At 34.0% G+C, this 23,511-nt stretch overlaps 9 protein-coding genes across 9 annotated transcripts; 2 read left to right on the forward strand and 7 right to left on the reverse strand.

Moving 5' to 3' along the window:
• Positions 1 to 8: 8 nt before the first annotated feature.
• Positions 9 to 2,831, reverse strand: COG4 (Golgi transport complex subunit COG4; the record flags this gene model as incomplete). Its single annotated transcript, XM_020190317.1, has 4 exons — positions 9 to 804; positions 844 to 1,353; positions 1,525 to 1,619; positions 1,725 to 2,831. The coding sequence occupies 4 exons, from the start codon at positions 2,829 to 2,831 to the stop codon at positions 9 to 11; spliced, it is 2,508 nt and encodes an 835-aa protein (XP_020049231.1).
• A 404-nt stretch (positions 2,832 to 3,235) lies between these two features.
• Positions 3,236 to 3,934, forward strand: RAD10 (DNA repair protein RAD10; the record flags this gene model as incomplete). Its single annotated transcript, XM_020189397.1, has 1 exon — positions 3,236 to 3,934. A coding segment is annotated over one exon (699 nt), but the record flags the coding sequence as incomplete, so codon positions are not given.
• A 620-nt stretch (positions 3,935 to 4,554) lies between these two features.
• RSC9 (Rsc9p) lies at positions 4,555 to 5,520 on the reverse strand (the record flags this gene model as incomplete). Its single annotated transcript, XM_020189644.1, has 1 exon — positions 4,555 to 5,520. A coding segment is annotated over one exon (966 nt), but the record flags the coding sequence as incomplete, so codon positions are not given.
• A 4,804-nt stretch (positions 5,521 to 10,324) lies between these two features.
• Positions 10,325 to 11,017, reverse strand: ASCRUDRAFT_6549 (uncharacterized protein; the record flags this gene model as incomplete). Its single annotated transcript, XM_020191359.1, has 1 exon — positions 10,325 to 11,017. One exon carries the CDS (start codon positions 11,015 to 11,017, stop codon positions 10,325 to 10,327), a length of 693 nt encoding a protein of 230 aa, XP_020049234.1.
• Positions 11,018 to 11,747: 730 nt separating this feature from the next.
• ASCRUDRAFT_89942 (uncharacterized protein) lies at positions 11,748 to 15,127 on the forward strand (the record flags this gene model as incomplete). The annotated part of the gene is made up of 2 exons (XM_020195040.1): positions 11,748 to 14,678; positions 14,706 to 15,127. Exons 1-2 carry the CDS (start codon positions 11,912 to 11,914, stop codon positions 15,125 to 15,127), a joined length of 3,189 nt encoding a protein of 1,062 aa, XP_020049235.1. The 5' UTR covers positions 11,748 to 11,911.
• Positions 15,128 to 15,465: 338 nt separating this feature from the next.
• Positions 15,466 to 18,441, reverse strand: TRL1 (tRNA ligase; the record flags this gene model as incomplete). Its single annotated transcript, XM_020191564.1, has 1 exon — positions 15,466 to 18,441. The coding sequence occupies one exon, from the start codon at positions 18,439 to 18,441 to the stop codon at positions 15,466 to 15,468; it is 2,976 nt and encodes a 991-aa protein (XP_020049236.1).
• A 541-nt stretch (positions 18,442 to 18,982) lies between these two features.
• On the reverse strand, positions 18,983 to 20,332 carry MET17 (bifunctional cysteine synthase/O-acetylhomoserine aminocarboxypropyltransferase MET17; the record flags this gene model as incomplete). Its single annotated transcript, XM_020191565.1, has 1 exon — positions 18,983 to 20,332. One exon carries the CDS (start codon positions 20,330 to 20,332, stop codon positions 18,983 to 18,985), a length of 1,350 nt encoding a protein of 449 aa, XP_020049237.1.
• Positions 20,333 to 20,689: 357 nt separating this feature from the next.
• Positions 20,690 to 21,071, reverse strand: TIM12 (Tim12p; the record flags this gene model as incomplete). The annotated part of the gene is made up of 2 exons (XM_020190307.1): positions 20,690 to 20,900; positions 20,965 to 21,071. The coding sequence occupies 2 exons, from the start codon at positions 21,069 to 21,071 to the stop codon at positions 20,690 to 20,692; spliced, it is 318 nt and encodes a 105-aa protein (XP_020049238.1).
• A 732-nt stretch (positions 21,072 to 21,803) lies between these two features.
• On the reverse strand, positions 21,804 to 23,403 carry RRP8 (25S rRNA (adenine645-N1)-methyltransferase; the record flags this gene model as incomplete). Its single annotated transcript, XM_020192661.1, has 1 exon — positions 21,804 to 23,403. A coding segment is annotated over one exon (1,516 nt), but the record flags the coding sequence as incomplete, so codon positions are not given.
• Between the last annotated feature and the right edge of the window lie 108 nt (positions 23,404 to 23,511).

Genomic DNA, 23,511 nt, shown 5'->3' on the forward strand with positions numbered 1-23,511 from the left:
AAAATAATTTAGCTTCTATCTACTCTTAAACCTCTTGCTTTCTTTCTCTCGTTTAAACTTAGTACCCAGTCAATCCCAATTTCATCATTTTCATCATCAAATCCCATGATCATAATTATCTGTGTAATTCTAGTAAATTCATTCCTCATAATGTAATTATTAAACTTGGTTAGCTCATTTATAATAGTCGAGATTTTTTTCTCAAGACCAATCACCCCATATAAGTTGATCTTTTTATTTAATGCCCAGATCCGTTTTTCCATTAACGAGCTCATCAAACTAATGATTTTTCTTAACAAGTCTTGGAACAATGTCGGTTCTAATAGTTTGGTACATGGTTGAATCAATGAAGACCAATTGTTTACAAAGCTAAACAATATCGTGTCTTCTTCATTCAAAGATGTGAATTGTGATATTAAAAAATTGGAACTATTGAAATACTCATTAATAAGCATCTTAGATTTGTTTTTGAAACATTGATTAAATAATATAGTTATACAATCTTTAAGAATCTCTTTATCAATTTTACCATCAAGAAATTTTTCAAACAAATTGCTTTGGATGATATTTTCAAGTTTATCGTAATCAGAACCAAAGGGAAAATTTTGATGCAAATACGATTTTTGCAATATGCTTTGTTTTTCTTGATTCTGATTACCACCATGAGAAACTCCAATATAGTTATTTAAAACTTTTCTCAAATAGGAGGCAAAACTTGACAACGAATTTAAATACACAATATAGTTAAATAATCTTGTTTCATCATCAATATCGCTGGATAACGAATTTAAAGCAGAAGCTCCCCTGGACATTATATTTCCCATCATTGAAGAATTTCCTAACGGAGTTGCCGATCTTCGAATAGAGGAGGCAAGATTGAATCCACTGCTATTAACATTAGAAGCGCTCGAAATCGCAATAGTCGAATTGTTTTCATTTTCTGGAACAATTTTTTTGTTCAAGTCAATTAAAGAACCAGATTTGGGTTGGTTGATAATTAGCTTTTTTGTTATAATACCCAAAAATATATTTGTTAGAAAACCTTTTGATAAAAACATTATAAAGTTTTTCAAAATTACAGGTTGCCCTGAATCAATTGTAAGTTTTATACAATTATTTAAAACTAGAATTGAGTCTTCAACTATGGAAGAAATTGGAAAAGTATTATCGGTTTCAGATAAAGTGCTTGAGGTATAATAGTCAGATAATTTGGGTAATTCTTCAAGTTTGAAAATCTTTTCCAAGGATCTCTTTAAATAATATTCGATTAAAACATTGGTAGCTGAGATATACAGTTCTTGGATTTTGGCATTTAAAGACGATTCAATTAGAGGCTTTGGTAAATACAATAAACTATTTGAAGATAAAAAGGAATGGTGATCAACTAAAAATTGATTTATTTCATTCATTTCATCCTCATTGTTATTATAACATATCAATTCATTATTATCTATATTTGAGTTCAATAATTTTAGTTTATTTTGTTTGATTGATGATAATTGTTTTGGTTGATAGTCTTTTAACATTTTTAAATATTCCTTCCATTTTATGGCAAAAAAGCTGCAGTACAAAGACCATCGATTTAATAAATTAATCATTTCAGTAAAAAGCTCACAAATCTTGATCGCAGACAATTCATCATCATCATCATCATCATCATCATCATCATCATCATCATTATTATTATTATTATTATTATTATCATCATCGTTGATTAGATTTACATTTAAATTTGAATTACTAACATTTTGATTAGTAGTTAAAGATAACAATGGATTTGATAAATTTGAGGATAATAAAAGATTTAAAATTTGAAAGCCATTGGCAGTTGAGTTAACAACTTTTGATAGAATTTTACCCAATTCTTTGTTATCCCAAAAGGTATCAAAGATTAAATTCGATTGCAAGTCAATTTCGTTTTGAAAATTGGGCAAAATAGTGAATATTGCGTAAATATCATAATTTTTGATAATAATTTTTGAGTGTTGATTGATTAGATTAATTGAGATTTCGCACAATCTCATTAAAGTGGCACCATATATACCAAATCTTTTATTCACTTCCTCATTAATCAAATTATTCTGGATTAAAGATCTTGAATTCGAACCAATTAAATTGGAAATGAATTTGGAGTAACACTTCAAACCATCTTTTTTTTCATTTATCAAGGGGAAAAAGGAGAAAAATTTGGTTAATTTTAAAACGTCTTTATTTGTTGCAGCTACTTGAAATTCATCTATAAATAGCCCCTTTAAAAATTCCTTCCAATTTTTTATTAAGATGGATGGGGTATCTGGGATTTCAGAAGAGGGAATCATAATATTTGAAAATTTGCTGTTATGAAGTAAATTATCAGGGAGATAATTTAAAATGATATTCATTGAATTGACAGCTTTCAGCCAATCTTTATTTGCAATAGCTTGATCAATGATACCAATATGGTTTTTCAATGTCTGGACATTATTAACAAATTCCTTTGTCTTTTTAACTCTTATTCTTTTCAAATCAAGAAATTTTATTTTGTAAGATAAGTTTAGAGACAAGTAATTTAGGTCGTTGACAATTTTGATCAATTGTGAAGAGGTAGTCAAGCTAGTTAAGAGATTTGTTTTGATCAAATCTAGATTCAAGTCGTTATTGAAATAAGAGGTGTTCTTAAAATCAATATACTCATTGAGACTTTCAGAGAGCTGTTGGTTCTTGCTGATTAGTAGAGAGTGTAGCTGCACCAATTGAGATTTAGAGAGATTTTTGTTTACCAACTCGTAGAGAATGTCGTCCAAATCCTTTTTCAAGTCTTTCTCAGAGAGCAATGATCGATTGTAGGCCATTTTAAGATGGAAGCAGGCATTTTGAACAACTGATCTTTCTTAGTGATGTGATGTGGTTTTAGAGCGTGTGAACGAGTTCTGGCCAGATCGTGAGTTGTGTTGTGCAAACGGGACAAACTCAGCGAAATTGCTGAAAAAGCATAGTTATGGTTTGTATAAACCTGTTGAAAAAGGGATATTTCACTGGAAGCCAACCACAAAACAGACATTTCCTGTTTGATCAGCGCAGATATAATAAACTGAACTCAGTGAAACCAAAGGTGAGTTTAGGGAGGTGCTGTTGTTGCTGTTTTTGATGGTCAATGTCTTTCAATTCGAACTCTAAGCGCAGTTTTGAGTCAGGGACTGGCAGGCAGTCAGCAGAAAACTTTAAGAGATCAAGAGGTGGTGGTAGTGGTTTCAATTCTCCTTCGTTGCATTCAAAGATAAAAATCAATAAGTCGCAAAATGGCAATCCGTTGATTCAAACCATTAAATCTAAAAATGTTCCATTTGAGTTTACATCGTTGATTCAATCAGATTATTTGATCAATAGCCAGACGTTTGTGTTGTTTTTGTCTCTTCGGTACCACAAATTACACCCTGAATATATCTTTAACAGGTTGAAAAAATTTGGATTTGGAGCGCAAAGCTCTAGCACAAATGTATTGAAAATCTTGTTGTGTGTATTGGATATTGAGAATTCCGGGAATACACATTACTGGGAGATATTGAAGAGCCTATTGAAGGTGTGCATATTCAATGATTTTACATTAATTTTAACGTGGTCATTTGAGGAAGCAGGCAATTATATTTGTGTTTTGAAAAACTTATCGGCGGTTAGTGGTAATAAGGGCAGTAGTAATAAGAAATTGGGAATAAGTATCAAGGGAGAATTAAAGGAGGATTATTATTCTCGGCTATTGAATTGTTTAACGTCGATTAAAGGAATCAATAAGAGTGATGTTTCAAGGATTGTGTCATCGAACAGTGGCATTAAGAATTTTAAAGAGTTGGTGAAAGATAATGGGAATGAATTGGAGAATATAAATGGATGGGGTCCAAAAAAGATAAGTAGATTTAAGTATGTTGTAAATGAGCCATTCATTTTCAATTATGATTATGATTCAAGTTGGAAGGAGAAAGTTAAGAAGAAGAGCCAAAAAGAGAGCGAAAAAAAAAGTGAAACAAAAAGTAAAACAAAAAGTGAAACAAAGAAAAGTCAGAAAGAGAGCAAAACAAAGAAAATAGATGATAAAATTCAAGAAAAGAAAGAAGACATAAAGGCAGTCTAGTATATTATATTTTATTATATTATACCATAGTATGTTATATTATGTTATAGCATATTATAATATAATAGAAATTATATTTTTAGTTTGTAGATTAAGAGAAAGACAAATGTATATTATAAAGATTTTTTAATATCTAAATTAATTAGTAAATCACCTAATTTATCGAATAAGAAAGCATTACTACCTATACAATCGATCAAGTCAGATTCGATTATTTTTATAAAAGACTTTCCCTTTTCATTTTTACTTAGAGCATTTAATATAGTACAAGTTGAAGTTGCTATATCGGATAGTTTATCGATTGTTAGAGTGTTGAATAGACCATTGATTTGTACGGGAGCCTGCTTTGGAGAGGAAGATTTTTCGTTATTGAGTTTAAGCAATCTCTTTTGTTGATCAAAAGTATTGAGGGCTTCGTTGTTTGCAGTTTCGAAATCAACTGGAAATTGTCTTGGTTGGATGCCTTTGATGATGAATCTTTTTGATTTTTCTGTGGGGATGACCATTGCAGCACTGTTTGGAAAAGCATTTGCTACATTCTTAATGAAATCTACAGCTTGTAGTAATTTTTTTGAAGTTTCTTGAAAGACTGGGAAAAATTCCTTTTCGTAAGATTTCCAAAGGGAGATTTGGGTGACTTCGCCATCAGGATTGGCTGAAAAGCAGCATTTTAACCATTGAGAAGCTCTTTCTGGTTCATTTAGTTGATTGATTTTAGCACTCAAGTCTAGAGGTAATTCTTGAGCGACTTCGGGGACAGATTCATTGACTCTTTGCACTAATTTTAAAGAGGTTGATTGAAAAGGTTTTAGAGAGTTGAAGGTGTTGGTAAAGATTTTATTGTTTTTTGGGTAATAGTTCAATAGCATTGGTAAGATTTTGGATAAGGTGACGAATCTAAAATTTGATTTTAGGAGGTTGTTGATTCTTATTCCGCCAGGCAAAATGTATTGGTACAAGAAGTCTAGACATGTTAAAATCAAGTTGTGGTCTGTGTTGATTAGAAGATAAGATATGATTTGATCTAGAATTGCAGAGGTAATGTTATCGGCGGCAAATAGTTTTGAGTTGTTTGATCTAACCATTAACCTTGAAAGAGATCTTAGAATTATTATGATAAAGTAGGTGTCGTTGGTTGAGGAAAGTAAGCTTAGTAGTTTTAGGAAAAGAGGGTCATTATGAGGAGCAGGACAGAGAAAAGAAGAGATTGATTCTATGATGTCGAGGGTATAGACGAATAGTTCGAAGATCGAGTTGAAGACGTTGTTGATGGATAGGCTATTTAATAGGATTTTGTTGTTCAATAGATTCAAGCAACCGTTGATTAGAGAGGTGTTTTTGGATAAAATTTGTGCCGATTCAATGTCTTGAGATATATTTCTGAGGATTAGAGCTGAATTTAGAGAGTTTTCTAGAACGAATTTTAGGTCAGAATCTTCTAGCAAGAATGGGGTATTGATTTTGTTGATATTTTCAGGAAGAATGTAGTAGTTTGGAAAATAAGTATAATGGTAGACCAATTTTTCAGTTAAAAAGGACAATTTTTTCAAGTTGAGAGTGATGGTGTTTGGAATTTGGTTTGGAATTGAGTTTTGGATTGGATTTTGGTTCAAATTTGGAGGAGGAGTGGATAGTTGGATCAATTGCAATAGCGCCCATCTAATTTCGTTTGCTAGATCCGTATTTAAAGAAAAAACAATTCTGTTTAGTTTGGTGACAGATTGGGTGCCTGAGCCAGGGATGGCGTCGTAGTTGAAGGGGATTTCGTTTTTGACAGACTTTACATTGTTTAGTAATATGTATTGTTTGTAATCGTGATCGTTGCTGTTATCGATTTGGTGGAAATTGGAGAAGATGTTCTTGATTTGGTAGTAGTTATTTGACTTGAGGTTGTTTTGAGTTAAGATTTGCACTGGAGTGATTTTGCTGGAGTTGTTGGTAGCGACTCTGAAGGTGTCGCTGGAAACAAAGGAAGAGGCATGGGCGTTGTCAGGGGTCGCAGAGTTGGCCAGATTATTGGCGTTGTTTGGCTCGGAATTGAGCTCGCTGTTGAAAATGGCAGAGGTGCCCAAGGTGGAGGTGTGGGAGTTGATGATGAAGGAGTTTCGTTTAGAGGTGGGCGAGCTGCGGTTGGGGCGTCGTCCGGGAGCAGTGTCGGGAGTAAAGGGAATGTGCGGCTTGGGAGCGTGTCGAAGCACTCGACCTGAGGGCGAGTTGGTGGAGGACATAGCGCAGAGGAAGCACAGGAAGCACAGGAAGCACAGAAAACCTTATCCACAGCAGCATCATAAAACGCAGAGAAGCACGTGATCCGAGTCATGTGAGCGGACCGAGTCAGCACGTGCCTGTCTGAGTCTGTGCGTGGGGTGCGGGCTTGCATATTTCCATGGCTGTGGCATTCCCAGTGGGGCGGCGCGGTGAGGGCGCGCGAGGAACAGGGAGCGAGGCGGCGGAGTCTGGAGGAGCAGATATAAACCAGGGGAGCTTCTTCTGCTTCTTCTACTTCTTCTGCTTCTGCTGCTTCTGCTGCTTCTGCCTTTTTTGCCCCTTTTGATCGCACTGTTTACTTCCACTCTCTGGTATCTTGCACCACCATGTCGCTCTTTGACTCTCCTGTACATCCTGATCTGTTAAACGACTTGAGACTGTTGTTTCAATCGCTTCAGGCCCACCAGTTTGACACATCTGATCTCTCCAGACTTCCACTGCTCTTACTAGCTCTCACAATACCTGTGTTCTATTGCTTGCCTTTGGTCCTTGTATCTCTTGTCTCAATTATACTCAACATTTTTCTTGCCAAAAGGATGAGCTCATTGAAATCCCAATTGAAGAGATCCCAAGCTCCCACTGAAAATCCCATCAAGAAATCAATCAAGGAGTCTGCAAAGATTCCTATTGAAAAATCCATTGGAAACCCTATTCCCGAATCCACTGAAAAACCCACTGAAAAGGAGACTGCAACTACTATTATTAAAAAGAAAATTATCAATGATCCACATAATGAGGTTTTGCCTGAAAACGACTTAGAAAAGAAAGATTCAATCGAAAACCAGTCATCAGAAAAAGAACAATCCATTGAAGTTCCAACTGAAATTTCAATTAAAACTCCAATTGAAACTCCAATTGAAACTTCACTTATTGATTCAACTAAACCTACAACAAAAGACTCATCCAATGATCAATCTACCAGATCACTTTCCCCAAACGGAAAGCACTCGAGTGCAAAGCCATCCTCCGAAAACTTGCCTGTTGAAAATTTACCAATTCAAAATTTACCAATTCAAAATATTTTAGACCAAAACTCTTTAGATAATCATATTAAAAGATCTGCGGAGTCTCAGATCCAATCGCCAATTAAAAAATTAACCAAAAATTCTTCAATTCAATCTCTCAATACTCACAAATCAGATATCAATCTCGAACCAAATCTAAAAGAAATTTCATTAATAGATATCAAACCAAAAGAAATTAAACCAAAAGAAATTAATAATGAAAATGTCAATGAAAATATAAAAGAAAACTCCTTAATTTCTCTCGAAAAGTTTACTGGCATCCCAAATGATTCAACAGTTAAACCTCTTGACATTAATATCCTTAAAAATAAATCATCCAATATTCAAAACCATAGCCAAAACGAAATCATTCCTGATCCTAAAACCGAAGTCTTATTCGATCCCTTAATTCACTCAAATCTACCCTCACCATCTAATGCTCAAAATATTTCCAGCAATCCCTTTCAGTTATCTGAAGACCAAAAATCGATCAAATTACCTGAAGATCAAAAATCAATCAAATTTGATAACAATGATATCCAAAAGGATACATTACCTTCATCTAATGGAAACCCACCACTTTCACATGAAACTATTCAACCTCTCTCTCCACTCTATTCCGAAAACAATCTTGAAAAAATTGATTCTAACAATAACAATCAAACTAAACCACTACCAAAATCACAAACAAATAATAATTCAGACCTTACTTTAAGGTCAATATCTGATAAAGATATTAATGACACCAAAGATATCAAAAATACTCAAAAGAATAAACAAAATAACTATGAAAATCAAGATACTGACAACAAATTAGATCTGGATGTATCTGACGTTAATTCATTAACTGTTCCAAGCACTCCCACTTTTGAAACACGCGAGTTATTTACAAATAAAGATACCACTGATTCAATTCAAGAAAAGATCCTTTATAAATACACTGAAGATGATATTTCAGAATTAAAAAATCAAGTTGAAGAAACCAATAAAAAATTATTAGAACAAAATAAATTAGTTGATAGTCTCAATCATCTCAATGAAACTAATGGAATAACCATTCAACAATACATTAAAGATATAACCGATTTAAAGGAGAAAAACCAATCAATTAACAATGAATTGAACGAAAGAAATTTGAAAATTTTTGGCTTGGAATTCAATAGAAGCGAAATGGAAAAACAAATTCTTGATCTTAAAAACGAAAGAGATATTATTGAATCATTAAACAAGAAAATCTATTCATTAAACGAGGAAATCAAATTTTTAAAAGCCGAGATTGAATCACATTATAATAAAGAAAATGAATTGAAAACTGAGATTGAGTCACATTATAAGAAAGAAAATGAATTGAAAACCGAACTTGATGGGATCTTGGAAGAGAAAAACAAAATAGTTGAAAAATTAGAAGAACAAAACAAAACAATCAAACAATTAGAAGAAAAAAATAAAACAACTGAAAAAATTGAAAAAGATTATAAAAAACTTAAAAACGATAATGAAATTTTGCAAAGAGATTTAGAGTTTAAAGAGAATAAGATCAACAACCTAAACTTGGATATTAAAGAAAGGGACGATAGAATTGAGCAATTAAATGAGGAATTCGATGAAGTTAATAACAAGTATAATTCTAAAAAGGAAAATGTTGATAATTTATTAAGCTTTTTGAAGACTGAAGAAAGTCAAACATCTAATAAAAATAACGCTAGGGAAATAATTAAAGATGAGAATTTTTCAGTTGACAATACATACAAGTTAATCAAAGAGTATGAAGACGGAGAAGTTGGAAAAATAATTGAAGAATATAAAGACGAATGGAAAATCAAATTTGAAACATATGAAAAGACATATCAATCTATATTAGTTGGTAATACGGTTAAGAACAGTGATAGTGAAGGTGGAATTACTAATGGCAGTAGTAGCAATGGTATTAATAGGTTATTAGAGATTAATGAAAATAGCACTGTTGAATTGAATAGTAAACGAGAATCGTACATTTTGAATAAAACCAATCAAGATCATATGGTTAATCATCTCAAGTTATTGAGTAATGATTATAAAAACTTTTATAACGAGGAAAAGAAGAAAGATGTTGAATTGAATGAAAAAATTGAAAAGGAATTTTTAACGAGTAAAAGAGAGGATATTTCAAGATTGGAAGAATCAGTTTCGCAAGAGATCAATGAGAAAAAGGGACAATTAAAAGCGCTACAAAAAAATATTAATAATTCTATTAATTCATATCAAAGTAAGATTTTAAAGAGCAATTTTAAGATTGCAAATGACAAAGTTGTTACTAATATTGGAGGTGGATTAAGAAGATTAAAGACGCATCGATTTGGGTCAAGAAACGTAAGTGGGAAATTGAGTGAGAAATAAAATGGAAGCAACAATAATAGCTGAAGATCATGTTTTGAAGAGGAAAATTGTTTAAAAATTCATTTAAAAGTTCATTTAGTATATTCGTTTACCAAATTTATTTAATTATTCATTTATAAGTTAAAAAAAATAAAAAGTAAAAAAAAAATACAATCAAAAACCTGGTATCAATAAAAGGTTTTAATTCCGAGAAAAAAAAAGAAAATCCAGGACTGCGGTAGATTACCGGATTGGGGTAACCTAACAATTTCCTTATCTATTGCATCTATTTAACAATCTCTAGTTATTGGAAGAACACAAATATAAATAAATAAACCTAAAAGAAACACAAGAACAAAAAGTAAGAGTAAAAAAATTAGAGTAAAAAGATAATAAAAAATAAAAATAAAAAAATAAGAAATAAATAAGAAATAGCGGTATTTGAGAAAAAAAGTAAATAGAAAGAGACAACACTTTAAACACTTCATAAGATAAGATAAAAGAAAAGAAAAATAGTATCAGCAAAGGCATAAGCATCAGCATCAACATTAACATTAAAATCGCATTTATTTAATTTGGTCTAATAATAAGACTAATAGTGAACAGATATTCTATTACCTAGTTTTTTTGAAGTTATAAAAGTATTATTATTATCAAATTTCATGTTTTTTTTGTTTTTTTTAAAAGGAGTTATATCATTATAGTCATAATATGTAATATCATTAATTAGATCACTATTGTAGTTAATGTATTTGTTTCTTTCCAGAGCGCTTTTAATTATTGAGTCCTGGATTGATTGAATTTGGTTTATTTTATAGTTGTTATGATCGATTTGGATTTCTTGTTTGATTATTTGATTTAAAATCTTTCGATTATTTAAATTGTCAGCTATATTATCGTCTGGAAAGATTGGAGGAGAATAGACTTTTATTGGTTTCAAGATGCTGGAATTTTGTGGAGGATCAACACTAATACCAGGTTTTAAAGAAGCAGCCTGAGCATAAGTTAAAGGATTTAAGTTGATTTCGACAAAGGGATCAGTCTCTAGTTCTGATATTTCTTCTTCGAGAGCACCAACATTGTTATCATCACCGTGGGCACTGTTATTGTGGCTATTTTGTGCTGTGTCACTGTCTTGTTGAGCATCAACTATTGATAAGACTCTATGCTCAAAAACAGCTTCGCCATTATCAGTTATATAACCAGGAGCAGCAGCCTCAACGCCGTTAGGATTAGTTGATGAACGAGGATTAAAGGTAAAGATGTTTCTGAAGTAGGCACTCATGTCGAATAGGATTCAGTGAAGAATAGGGAAGCAGAAAAGATGGTGAAGACTGAGAAAGACTAAGAAAGACACAATAAGAAACAGGAAAAGAACACTGAGGATATCAAGAGTATTTATGATAAACAAGTGAGAGGGATCAAGGGTTGATAGAGAATATACGGAATACCAGTATCAGGTCTGAGTTAAAAATAAAAATGTAGCAAAAAACAAGCTGAATGATTTCCAATCCAATAGTGGTTTTGAAATGATTAGAAATGATTTGAGATGATGCGATTTGGCGGGAAAAAGAGAAGAGGTTATTCAGGTTCAGCAGTGTTTATCTGGGTCTTTGTGAGCCTTTTCGACCGCTTTTCGACCGCACATGCTCCACCGGGACACAAAGGCTTATCGCACGTTCTTATCGTTGAGCAGGTCACGGGTCACGGTCACGCCCGTGGCATTGCTCAAGCGGTCACCGCAGACCCCCTGCAGACCCTTGCGTGCTGGCAGTGGCGTATGTTTTGGTAATCCTGACGGACAAGGCCTGTGCTATCGCGTGGTGCTGCGTGTCCTGCTGTATATCTCATCTTGTTGTGCAACTTGACGTGTGATGGCTGCATGGATGCAGAACAATAGAGGCATGTTTGCAGAAGACAGAACCGGGGTCCTTTTCGACCGCTCCAACATGATTTCAAATTCTTTGATTAATAGACCGTATTTGGAAATGAGACAATAGTAAATCACGTATCGCTTGGGCTATGCTTCAACCAGGTCTATGTTGAAATAATATAAATACAGCTTTCTTTCATCACTTCTGTTGATTCTGTTTGCTGCTTTCCACTACTGCTCTTGTTTTAACACACACTTTCTGTCCGCACAATCATCCTTGCTCGTCTTGCTTGCTACTTACTCCAGATGCTTTTTCCGGTCACCTCTCCTTACCTTCCCCATCTCAGTCAATTGAAATCGGCCTGCAGATTGGTATCGTTATCTATCGACTCCAATGTCTGTGACGACTTCTACTCCAACGTTGTTATTCAACAAGTCTACAAAATTAGCTCAATTGATCATGTTCAATCACTAGATGGAAAAGATGGAAAAGAATCTGCAAACGAACCCAACCAATATCAATTCACTCATCCAGTTCAAAATTTATCATCAATTTATAACTTCAAATTCACTATCATTCCACTTGATAACTCAAAGAAACCGATTGTAATTGAAAGCAAATGCTATCTAAAGGCAAAGGCCGAAAAGATTTATGATGAGATAATCACAAATGACAAGTCAAATTCAATTGCTCTAACTACCCATTTAACTGATGATGCGTTTGATATCACTTTGGGTAATATGCCCCTGAATTGTATTGTCAAAGTGGACTTGAAATACGATACTATTCTAAAATATGATAACCAATATAACGCCTTCAGATATACTATCCCCTTGAGTGTCCATGACAGATATAACTCCAATGAATCACCCTCTATTGATGCATCTGATAATGATGCAACTGATGCCAAAAACCCAATTCACAGCTTGACAGAAAACGATCATAAAATTCTTTCCTCACTGCTTAATATCCAAACTCCAAATACTGTATCAATTTCCACTAAATTTATAAACAAAATTAAAAAAATTAAATGTGTTTCAAGCCATGTATTAAATTCAAATGACACTTTTGTTAATACTGACCAAGTTAGTTTTTCTCATGAATTTCCCAATTTTGGTGATCGTAATGTCATTTTTTATCACAATTATAACATTTTCAAAGACTATACTCTAATAATATATCCAAATAACTCCATATCAAGTCACTTATCATCTGCATTATCAAACAATTTCGAAATTCCTTCCTCAAATGATTTATTATCTAAAAATTTCCCTTACAACTCATGTCTTGCTTTATCTGTTTTGCCCGAATTTAACAATAATCTTGCTCCCAGTAATTCGTCTATTGTCAAAAAACAAATCATCTTCCTTTTAGATAGATCCGGTTCAATGTATGGAAGTCCAATTGCATTACTAAAAGATGCTTTGAACTTATTCATCGCTTCTTTTCCTTTCGAAGACAATACCTCTATTAATTTGGTATCTTTTGGCTCAGATGTCTCATCTCTATGGGGTCAGTCAAAACCGATCACCTCTCAGTCAATTCATAATGAAATCAAACAATACACTGACTCAATTCTGGCTGATATGGGAGGTACTGAAATTTTAAAAGCAATTAAAAAAGTAAACTCTCTAGTAGAAGACTTTTTGAAAAAAAATAAACCAACAAAAAATGTTAATCAATTTATTGAAACTGAAGTCATTTTATTAACTGATGGTGAAGTTTGGAACATTGATCAAGTCGAATCGGAAATTAATACCTTTAAAAAAAAATTCTCAATTGAAAACAAAAATAAAACTTTTCAAAATTCTTCAATTAGATATTTTTCAATTGGTGTTGGTGATTCAGTTTCTCATGATTTAGTTGACAAAATCTCTTTAAATGGTGATGGTTACTCTCAGTATATTCAATCTGATGAAAGAATGGAATTGAAAATTATCAAAATGTTAAATTCTGTTTTATCTTCTTCCTTAACCTATGCTCAAATAACTTTCAAAAATGAAATTTCAACTATACAAGACAATAAAAGCAAAAACAAAAATGACATTGATGATGATGATTATATTTTGATTGAGCTTAATAACAAATTTGAGAAAAATTTGAGTTTCTCAAACGTGAAAAATCCTAACAACAAAAAACACAAGTCGTTCTTAAATTTTGATTTCAATAAAAAAAGTAACGATTATTCAATTTTCCCATCAAATTTTCAAGTCTATTCTGAACATAGAAACACTTTCTATGTCTTCTTTCATGATCAAAAATTCAATATCAAAAATTATGATACCATTTCTTTATCATATCTCAACCCCATTTCAGGTAAATTACTTGAACTTGAGTCGCCACTAAATAAAGAACCCATTTCACCTAAAATAAGTGATTTGATTGTTAGAATGGGTGTTAAAGAAGCCCTTAAAGATGACCCAAACAACACAGCCAATGGACCATTTAAGGCTCAGCTTGCTCTACGATTCAGTTTGCTCTCTAAATGGACATCATTGTTGGCTGTCATGAATGAGAAAAGTGAACATTTTATTTCTGCTGCTCAGGATAAGGACGACTTGTCAATTGAAGAAAAGGGCAAATTTATTGATGGTGATGAGAGCGATGTTGATGAGAAAACCTTAGCAGAAGTGTCTCTTGAAACACTGTCCTCTGGAATCTCAAGAGGTTTCAATCCTTATGCTACCTACCGATCTCGTAAGTCTCACCAATTTCATATGTTATCGGCTCCTATGGGTGCTGTTGGTTCTGCTGTTCGAACCACTTCTATTAGTCTCTCCAGTCCACCACCACCACCACCACCTGGTTCTTTTCTGATTGCTTTTAAAGCAGCTAAACCTCAGAGTGCTGGATTGTTTAAAAGGAAAAATCAAATTCAAAAAACTGCTTCTTTTGGTGCCCAGGAACAGTTTCAATCTTTTCAGTTGCAACAGTCTCCTGTTCTAGAAACTGATGTTGTTAAAAAATCAAAGGGCTTTTCTGTGCCTGGCTTATTTTCTTTTGGAGAAAAATCTACCTCCAAAAAAGATTCCAAGAAAAAAAAAGAACTATCTTCACCACCTGTTCAATTTGGTTCATTTCTTCAAACTTCATCTTCAGATTATAGTAATGACAATAATAATAACATAAATGAAACCTCCAGCTTTGATTTAAGCCCTGCTGTTCGAGGATATGAAACTCCCTCTTTCAATTCACTGAATGCTTCTATTAACAACTTTTCTGGTTTGAGTTCCAACGAAAAACTAATTCAGTTAGTGAAAAATCAGCAGTTTGATGGTTCATTTAAGATATGCTCTGCTGATATATTAGAAGAAATCATAAAGGTCTCGAAGACGCCTAATGCTAAAAAGGAATCTTTTAAAAATGATCCTCTCAAATTAACTGCCCTTATTGTAAAATATTTGAGCAAAGAGTTGCTTGATATAAAAGACCTTTGGGGGGCGGTTATTAAGAAAGCAATGGTTTACATCGAAAAAAGTCTTTCAGCTGAAGATTCAAAAAAATTAATTGACGATATTTAAATTGGCCCTTTTGTTAAATATTCCACTAACTATTAATTATTCTTCTTAAATATTCTTTTCTTATATAACTGCTTTTATAATCAAGTGCATTATAACAATGGTTTTTATTTTTACTTATTCAAATTAAAATTGTTATTTGTAGTTTATTACCTAGATGTAAAAGATTCAAAAATAAAATAATTGTATACAATTTATTTAATGGCTTTATAAAATCATTTAATTATCAAAATACTAGTAGAAATTATAGATAATTGATGACCAAAATAGCTTTCGTAGTATGAAGATCAGAGCATAAAAACCCTGTAATTTATAATATAATCTATTTACTATTCAAAAATCTAAATTATAGCATTTATTGGTAAATATTCGAAAATCTTGGAATCGCTTTCTTCATCAGGCCAATTTAAAACAAACACTTCTTCATTTTCGGAATTGAACTTTCCTTCAAATTCGTTATCAAGAAATGCTTTTGCCTTGTTTAGTAAAGCATTTGAAGCAAAGGGCTTGATGGAAGATGAGACTGTCCCAATTGTGATATGTGGTATCTCATTCACACAATTGAACCTTTCAATGAGATTTTCACTCTTGCTATTTTCATGGGATACAGAGACTATCTTAACTGCAACACAAACAAGGTTTTTATTCCATACAATTTTGTATGGCTTGATATTAGCTAATAAAGGTAGTCGAATAAAAGAAAAACTTTCATTTTTTTCAACAACATATGAGCCCTCTAATATCAAGGACAATTCAGATTCAAAATTAGTCCAAATTTGATTTATCACTGGATTCTGCGACTTTAATTTCAATTTTTGATTGGATTTGTATAGATTTTGATGGATTAATGTAACATGAAATGAATTTTGAATTCTATTTGTTTGCTCCAACCGATGATAAACACTTTCAGGACCAGAATAATTACTATCATTTGATATGCCTGATTTTAAAATTATACTTTTCACGCTTTTTAAAAAGGAAATTTTGTCATCAATATTTATAGAAAAAAAAAAAGGTTTTAATTTTTTTTTCTTGGGCAAAGATGTTTGATTACTATCTTTATCTTCTCTTTTATTATCTTTACCTTTATTCTCAGTGTTTCTGAATACCTTCTCAACAGTAGGTGTATAACCTAAAGCCCTCATAAAAGCAACATCAATTTCTTCTTTCGATGGCAATTGAATATCTGTTTGGTCGTTGTTTAAGAGCATTTTAGGAAAATATTGGCCGATGTTATTTAAAATAGTGACAACATTCTCTCTTGAACTGTTTTCAGTGTGAGTTTCCAAATCTATTACCAAATCAAACAAACTATCGGGTGTTCTTATTTTATTCACTGGTTGAAATCTGCTTCTAAAACCATTCATAATTTTGAGAGCAAAATCGTAGCCATCTTTGTTCACTTTAATTGACTGATGATTATTTCCTCTTGCTTTGACTCTTGAAGTTGTTAAATCCCAATAATCTGCAGTTTGGTTATCTTTTCCAGGTAAAAAATTCAAGCAAATAAACTTAAAATCCACATTTTTGGAATAATCTTTAAAAAATTTAACTTTAAATCTTTCCAAGTCATTGAAAAGTTGTTTTCGTTCTCTAAATTGATGATTATTTCTGTCAATCATAATGACATTAGGCTCGATTAAATTATCACCTTTATAGTTTTCAATATCACTTACTAGATACTTGAGAGAGTTATCAATTAGGTTGTTTTTATTTTTCTTTCCAAGAGGTATATCATCATTTTGAACATGACCCCAATTTGAAAATAAATTTTTCAAAGTCAAAAAGACTGTTGTTTTACCACACCCAATTGTAGCCACAGGAATTATAACATATTTGGTGATTGTTTTAGTAGCACTCTCATCTGTATCAATTGATTTTTTTTGATATCCAGTATTGATATACGATGAATCCTTTTCATTCAAAACTAATTGCTCAAATTCTTTGACAATATTGTTGATATCATTTTCCAAATCTGGGTAGTTTTTTAGATAATCTTTATTTTTCTGAGCTTTTAATAAAATTTGCCTCCTATTGAGATTAGAATTTTTTTCATTTTCCCCATGATAGTTGTTATTATTGAGACTTTCTTCTTCATTGTTGTCGTTGATGCTTGCTAATTCAACACCAGTTTTTTTTGTGTGTTTTAAAAACAATTCTCTTAGTTGAATAATTCCATGGCCTTTAGTGTATTGAATTTTTAGAAATTCGTTATTATCTAAAATTGGGATAACAAAATTTAAGTATTCAGTTGAAACATCTTTATGTTTAAAGATTTTTTTGACAAGTAAATTAATTGGTTTTCCAGCAATGTAGCTTTTTGTTAATTCTCTCCATTGTCTATACATAAGATAAGGCTCATCAAATTTATATTTCCAAAAGAAATCATAGTTTGTATCCTTTTCTTTACATCTAATGACAAAGCCTTCGATTTCTTTATCATTGTAGGTACCTGTCTCAGCACATTTATCCAAAAAGGTTTTCAAGTCTTTAATATTATCTTTGATCAAGTATTTGATTTTTTTGAAACCAAAAGCGTCAGCGAATATATGGACTTTTTGAATTGAATAAGTTTGAAAGACTTTGGAGTTATAATTAATACCATGCAAATATAAACCTGAGTTTTTCTTTGAGTATCTTATAATGTGTTCTTCAAAGCTATCATCACATAATTCTGCTACTAGAGTGATATTATATTTATTTAGTAATTTTGCAAAGGAAGACTGGTTAATATTTTTTTGAGACAATTGTTTTTCTAGTAATAATTTGCCATACAAAGCATGGTTTTTTTCTATATCATGTCTATAGCCAGTTGAATGTTTTGAAGTTACAATTAAATTGCCATTGATTAAACCCGAAATAAAAAGAATGCAGCCATTTTCTTTCAAGGTGAGTTCATAAGGGCCAATTGAATTTTGGTATAAGTTTGACCATTTAGTTTTGGGGACTTCGTCAGTATTAAAGAATTTGTCATAACCTCTAATGACAATTTTGTTGTTGTTTTGGTACAAGTCGAGATTGTTTGAGTTTAATAGGAATAAACCTCTAGCATTGCAGGGTAGAGGGATTTTTGAATTGCTGTATTCCCATTCATTAAATTTGTAACTATCTAGTAGAATGTTTGGATCTTGAAAGGATTTGTAGATGTTCTTATTGGGAATGCCCTTTAATTTAGCTGAGGGATTTGATTTCTTTCTATGAATCAAGTCATTAAATGTGTCAACTAATTCATTGGTGAGGTTGATTTCATCGGCTGAAGAGAATAAGGGAGAAATTGGGTCGAAAGGAAGAGTAAGTTCAGAATCAACAGAAGCCATTTTGGTAATATAATTATTATTATTATTATTATTATTATTATTATTATTATTATTATATATATATATTATAAGTTGAATATGATTTGAATAAAGATAAAGAAAGAAAGAAAAGAAAAGAAAGGTTGAAAGGTTGAAAGGTTGAAAGAATGAGAGTGAGAATGAGAATGGAGAAAGTTTATATATTGGAAAAAAACGGTTATTGATTTGAAAACTTATTGAGAAAATAATAGATGATTAAAAATCACACACACACTAAAAAGTGGGACGAAAAAAGAACTGAAAATAGTAGGTTTAAAATAATTGGAATTATTGAACTACAAGAATAAAATTTATCATTAACCAAAAGTTTAAATTGAAAACTATAGATTGAGCATAAAAATGGAAAAATGAAATAAGATAGAAAGATAATAAGATAACAGATAGACAAGATGGAGGAAAAAGAAAAAGAAAAAAAAAAAAACGAAATAGAGCACATTAATACATTAATACATTAATAAGTTTATTAACATTGAAAATTTAGAGAGGATGTGTTGAAAAAGATTTAGTAGGTGTAGTTAGCAAAAGCCTTTTCTAAGGATTGTTGGAAATCAGCAATGATATCGTCAATGAATTCAGTTCCAACCGAGACTCTGATCAAATCTTTGGTGACACCACTCTTTACTTTTTCTTCGTCACTTAATTGTTCGTGGGTGGTGAAGTATGGAGCAATGACTAAGGTCTTTGAATCACCAACGTTGGCCAAGTTGGAGGCTAATATGGTACCATCGACGAAAACAGCAGCACTTTCTTTGAATGGGTCTTCGAGTTCAACGATTTTGTTAGTGACTTGGTCTTTGAAGGGTTTGACACCAAAGGATAAGACAGCACCAAAACCGTTTTTAAGATACTTCTTAGCATTTGCATGGTATGGGTGAGATGGCAAACCAGGGTAGGAGACCCAGGAGACGTAGTCTGAGGCCTCTAGCCATTTGGCTAAGGCTAAGGTGTTGCTGCCTTGTCTTTCGACTCTGAGGGATAGTGTTTCTAAACCATTGATGAGGAGGAAAGAGCCAAATGGGTTTAAAGCAGGACCCAAATCTCTGAGCAATTCGACTCTAACGTGGAAAGCAAAGACCAAGTTGCCAAAGGCTTCGTTCAAGATCAAACCGTGGTAACCTTCACTTGGTTCGGAGAATTGGGGGTATTTCTTTGGATAGTCCTTGAAGGGGAATTTTCCACTGTCGATGACCACACCGGCAATAGTGTTACCATGACCTCCAATCCACTTGGTAGCAGAGTGGACAACAATATCAGCACCATGGTCAATTGGTTTGACAAAGAAACCACCGGCACCAAAGGTGTTATCAACAACGACAGGGATGCCGTTGTCGTGAGCAATTTTGACAATTTTTTCAAAGTCTGGGACGTTGTATTTGGGATTACCAATACTTTCAATGTAGATTGCCTTAGTCTTTTCGTCAATTAAACTTGCAATTGAATCTGGGTTGTCACCGTCAGCAAATCTGGCTTGGATACCAAATCTTTTGAAAGCAACTTTGAACTGGTTGTAGGTACCACCGTAAAGATAAGAGGCAGAGACAAAGTTGTCACCGGAGTGACAGAGACCAGTGATGGCTAGTAATTGAGCAGCTTGACCAGAGGCAGTAGCGACGGCAGCAGCACCATTTTCTAGAGCAGCGATTCTTTGTTCAAAGACATCAGTGGTTGGGTTCATGATTCTTGAGTAAATGTAGCCGGGGACTCTTAAACCGAACAAGTCAGCACCATGCTTGGAGTCCTTGAAGACGTAGGAAGTGGTGGCATAGATGGGAGGAGCTCTGGCACCATGGGGTTTTGATTCTGGATCAGTTTGACCAGCATGGACTTGTAGGGTGTCGAAGTGGGATGGCATTTTGGTAGCAAGAGCGAGACAAGAGGGCAATCGGAAAACAGCAGAGCAGAGCGATGAAGAAATTGAATTGGAGAAGAGAAAAAAAAAGCAAACAGGGGGAAAGAAACGTATTTATAAGATATTTACAGGAGGAAGCAGGTTGAAGAAGCGAACAGTGGATATAGAGTCTGTTCTCCCAGCAGCATTAGAGTTGGATTCATGTCGACTATTCCCAAAGCTAACCGCACGTGAAATGGAACAACGCTCCAGCCCCAGCTCACGCGCCACTGCCAACGGCAAGGCTGGTGCTGCAGGAGCTGCAGGAGCTGCTGGGGGAGCTGTTGGGGAGTTGGAGTTGCTCAAGCTGCTCAAGCCGTACTAGCTGTTGTGCACAATCTCCTGCCAGCCGTGGTACGCTGGGAGAGCCAGGGGATCAATGAAGTGGGAGGTCTGCACATAGCGCCCAATTTTGGCATTGGCCTGGTAGAACTTGGTGAAGCAGCGGTCCAAGCAGACGTTTTCTCCCTTGTGAAGGTCGCTCTCGCCGTACTCATGGCTCAAACATTTGTCTCTGCAGCTTCTCATCATTCTGTTGGTAGGAGGTTGTGTTAGCAGTGGTGCTGGCGCTGGCACTGGGGTCGTTGGGAACATACGTGTTGAAGGTGCTTGCCATAGCGTCGAACTGGATCTCGGCTATCTTCATCTTCTGGGGATCCACCTCCTCGTTGGCATTGCTGAGCTGCGATAGAAAAAACGACATTGTGGATGTGTCTGTGGTGTCTGTGGTGTCTGTGGTGTCGCTGGTGATGGATGCTGGTGCTCAAAACATCAGCAGAAAACCTTTCTTCAACCTCCCAGCGGCGCACGTGAGTCTCCAGCAGCGGCAAACTCTAATGTCCACAATTCTGTTAACTCTGTTTGCACAAGGCTCTGGGGAAACTGGCAGTTCTGTTACTTCGCGACAATTCTGTTGTGAGTCTGGAGGCTGTTCCAACCTTATCCAGCTCCACCAGACAATGCAACAATAGGATGCTGATCTGGCTGGCGATCTGGCACTCACCAGCTGGAGCCTGTCTTTCCCACAGCTGCGACGGTTGAAGCGTCAAACTATTGTTGTCAATTTACTGTGGCTTCGATTGCAGCGTCGGAGTTTCTCTTTCGACGCGACTCACGGTACGAGAGCAGCTCTGGGCGAGATGTTCTCTTTCGCGTTGTGATTGGTCGTGTTTCCAGGGTGCGTTTCTTATCTCTGCACAACCTTTCTTTTTTCCCAACAGCCCAATGGCGATGCCCCAAAGTGCACTCCAGATCACTTCCAGATCACGTCCAGTTCGCTTTTTGTTCGTCTTCACTTCGCTTTCCGGTTCTCAACGCTTCCCAATCCGGCTCACACGACTTTCGATATAATGAAAAAAAAATAAGACAGAAAGAATCCCCATGGTTGCTCGAATTGTGCATTCACTATACTACTTAAAAACACTTTTAATGACAACACTTTTAATGGCAATGCTTCAATGCCCACTTCCTCACCTTCTCTTGTATATACATGGCTTTAATAACCACTTTCCCTCCGGCTCTTTCTCTCTTCTCTTGTCGAGCTCCTCTCTTTCGCTTTCAATCTCAATGAATTTCTTTCTTCTTTCCAACTTGGCCTTTCTCTCTTCAAGAATTTCTTGCGACGGCTTGAAAAACTCAAATCGTATAAACATCTTGTTGCTGTCGTCTTTGTTCTTGTAGAAAAACCCCAAAAGCTTTAAAACGTTGATAAACTCCTGTCCTTGACTTTGCATTTGCGATTCGCTTTGCTCTTGTTTCCCACTCGACCTTTGTCTCTCAAACTTCTCTCCATACAACTTCAACGCATTCTCCGATCCCTCGATGTTCAATCCACCAACTCTATCAAACTCGTCCATTTCATCGTCCTCAATCCGGTTTTTGAACTTTAGGTGTGTGTCTGTAAACCGGGATTTGATCTCGGCTATCCACAACTCACCGTTGGGCGCTAGTATTCTCCATGCCTCTTTGATAAAATCAAGAAAATTGTTCCCCATCAACGCCAAACAGAATATCACTATGCTGCACGAATTATTTGCCAACGGAACATTCGAAATATCTGCCACCGTTATCCTTTCATTGGCCTTTTTCAAATCAAATGAATGTATTTTAACCTCCAACTTTTGGTTACTCTTAAATTTATTGTTCCTCTTGAACTTGTTAAATCCACTAGTCGATTTCTTGCTGTTAAACACCTTGACAAACTCCATAATGTGCTTTTCCAATTCGGCTTCACCACATCCCATATCTGCCACCACAATGCTTTTATTAGACAATCCAGGTAATCCTCCTGGCGCATTCACATTTCTCTTTGCTCTTTCTCTGAATTGTTCAACAAACACATCCACTGGATTTTGTGGCCAGCTTTGAACCTGAGATCGAAATCCCTCATGGTATGCATCAAATAATGCAGGCTCGTTTTTCAACATACTAAATGCATCCTGTGACGAGATAGTATACAATTGTTCATTGATATATCGGAACCTCGATCCTGATAACTTGGCCATCATCTTCCTTTGAAGTGGAGTCAATGTAGACACCGGTTTTCCAACTTTATTTACAACTTCACTTCCAATTTCCTTTTTTTTTTTGTTGCCATCTTTTCCCACTTTATCATTCTCATTTCCGGTAATATTTCCACTAATATCACCATTATTATTCTGCTTAAGTTTTGAATTTGATTTTTCTGTTTTATCTTGTCTTTGTTTATTTCGGCGCCTTTTAACCTTTCTCTTATTATTATCATTATTATCATCATCATCAATTTCTGAATTTGTTCGCTTTGGACTTTTCATTTCATTTTTATTACTCTGATAATCCTTTTTATTTTCATTTTTATTGCTCTTATAATCTTTTCTATTTTCATTCTTAAATTCATTTCTATTTTTATTAAAATCTTTTCTATCATTCACTTCTCTATCAGTTACCCTTTTATCTTTCTTCTCCTTGTTCTTCTTTTTATCATTTTTAATCTCACTAGAACTACCAAATTTAACGTCCTCTTTTAAATCCCATCCATTCACTTTAAATAATGCCATTTTAAACACACCCAATACAACACACTTTACTAACCAACTATCACTAAACAGCTGATACTAATACTGATATCAATACTGAAAGAAAAACTTGTAAAATATTCATCAATA

This window comes from Ascoidea rubescens, assembly GCF_001661345.1.
Source record: "Ascoidea rubescens DSM 1968 unplaced genomic scaffold ASCRUscaffold_2, whole genome shotgun sequence".
In the NCBI taxonomy this organism is placed as follows: Eukaryota; Fungi; Ascomycota; class Saccharomycetes; order Ascoideales; family Ascoideaceae; genus Ascoidea; species Ascoidea rubescens.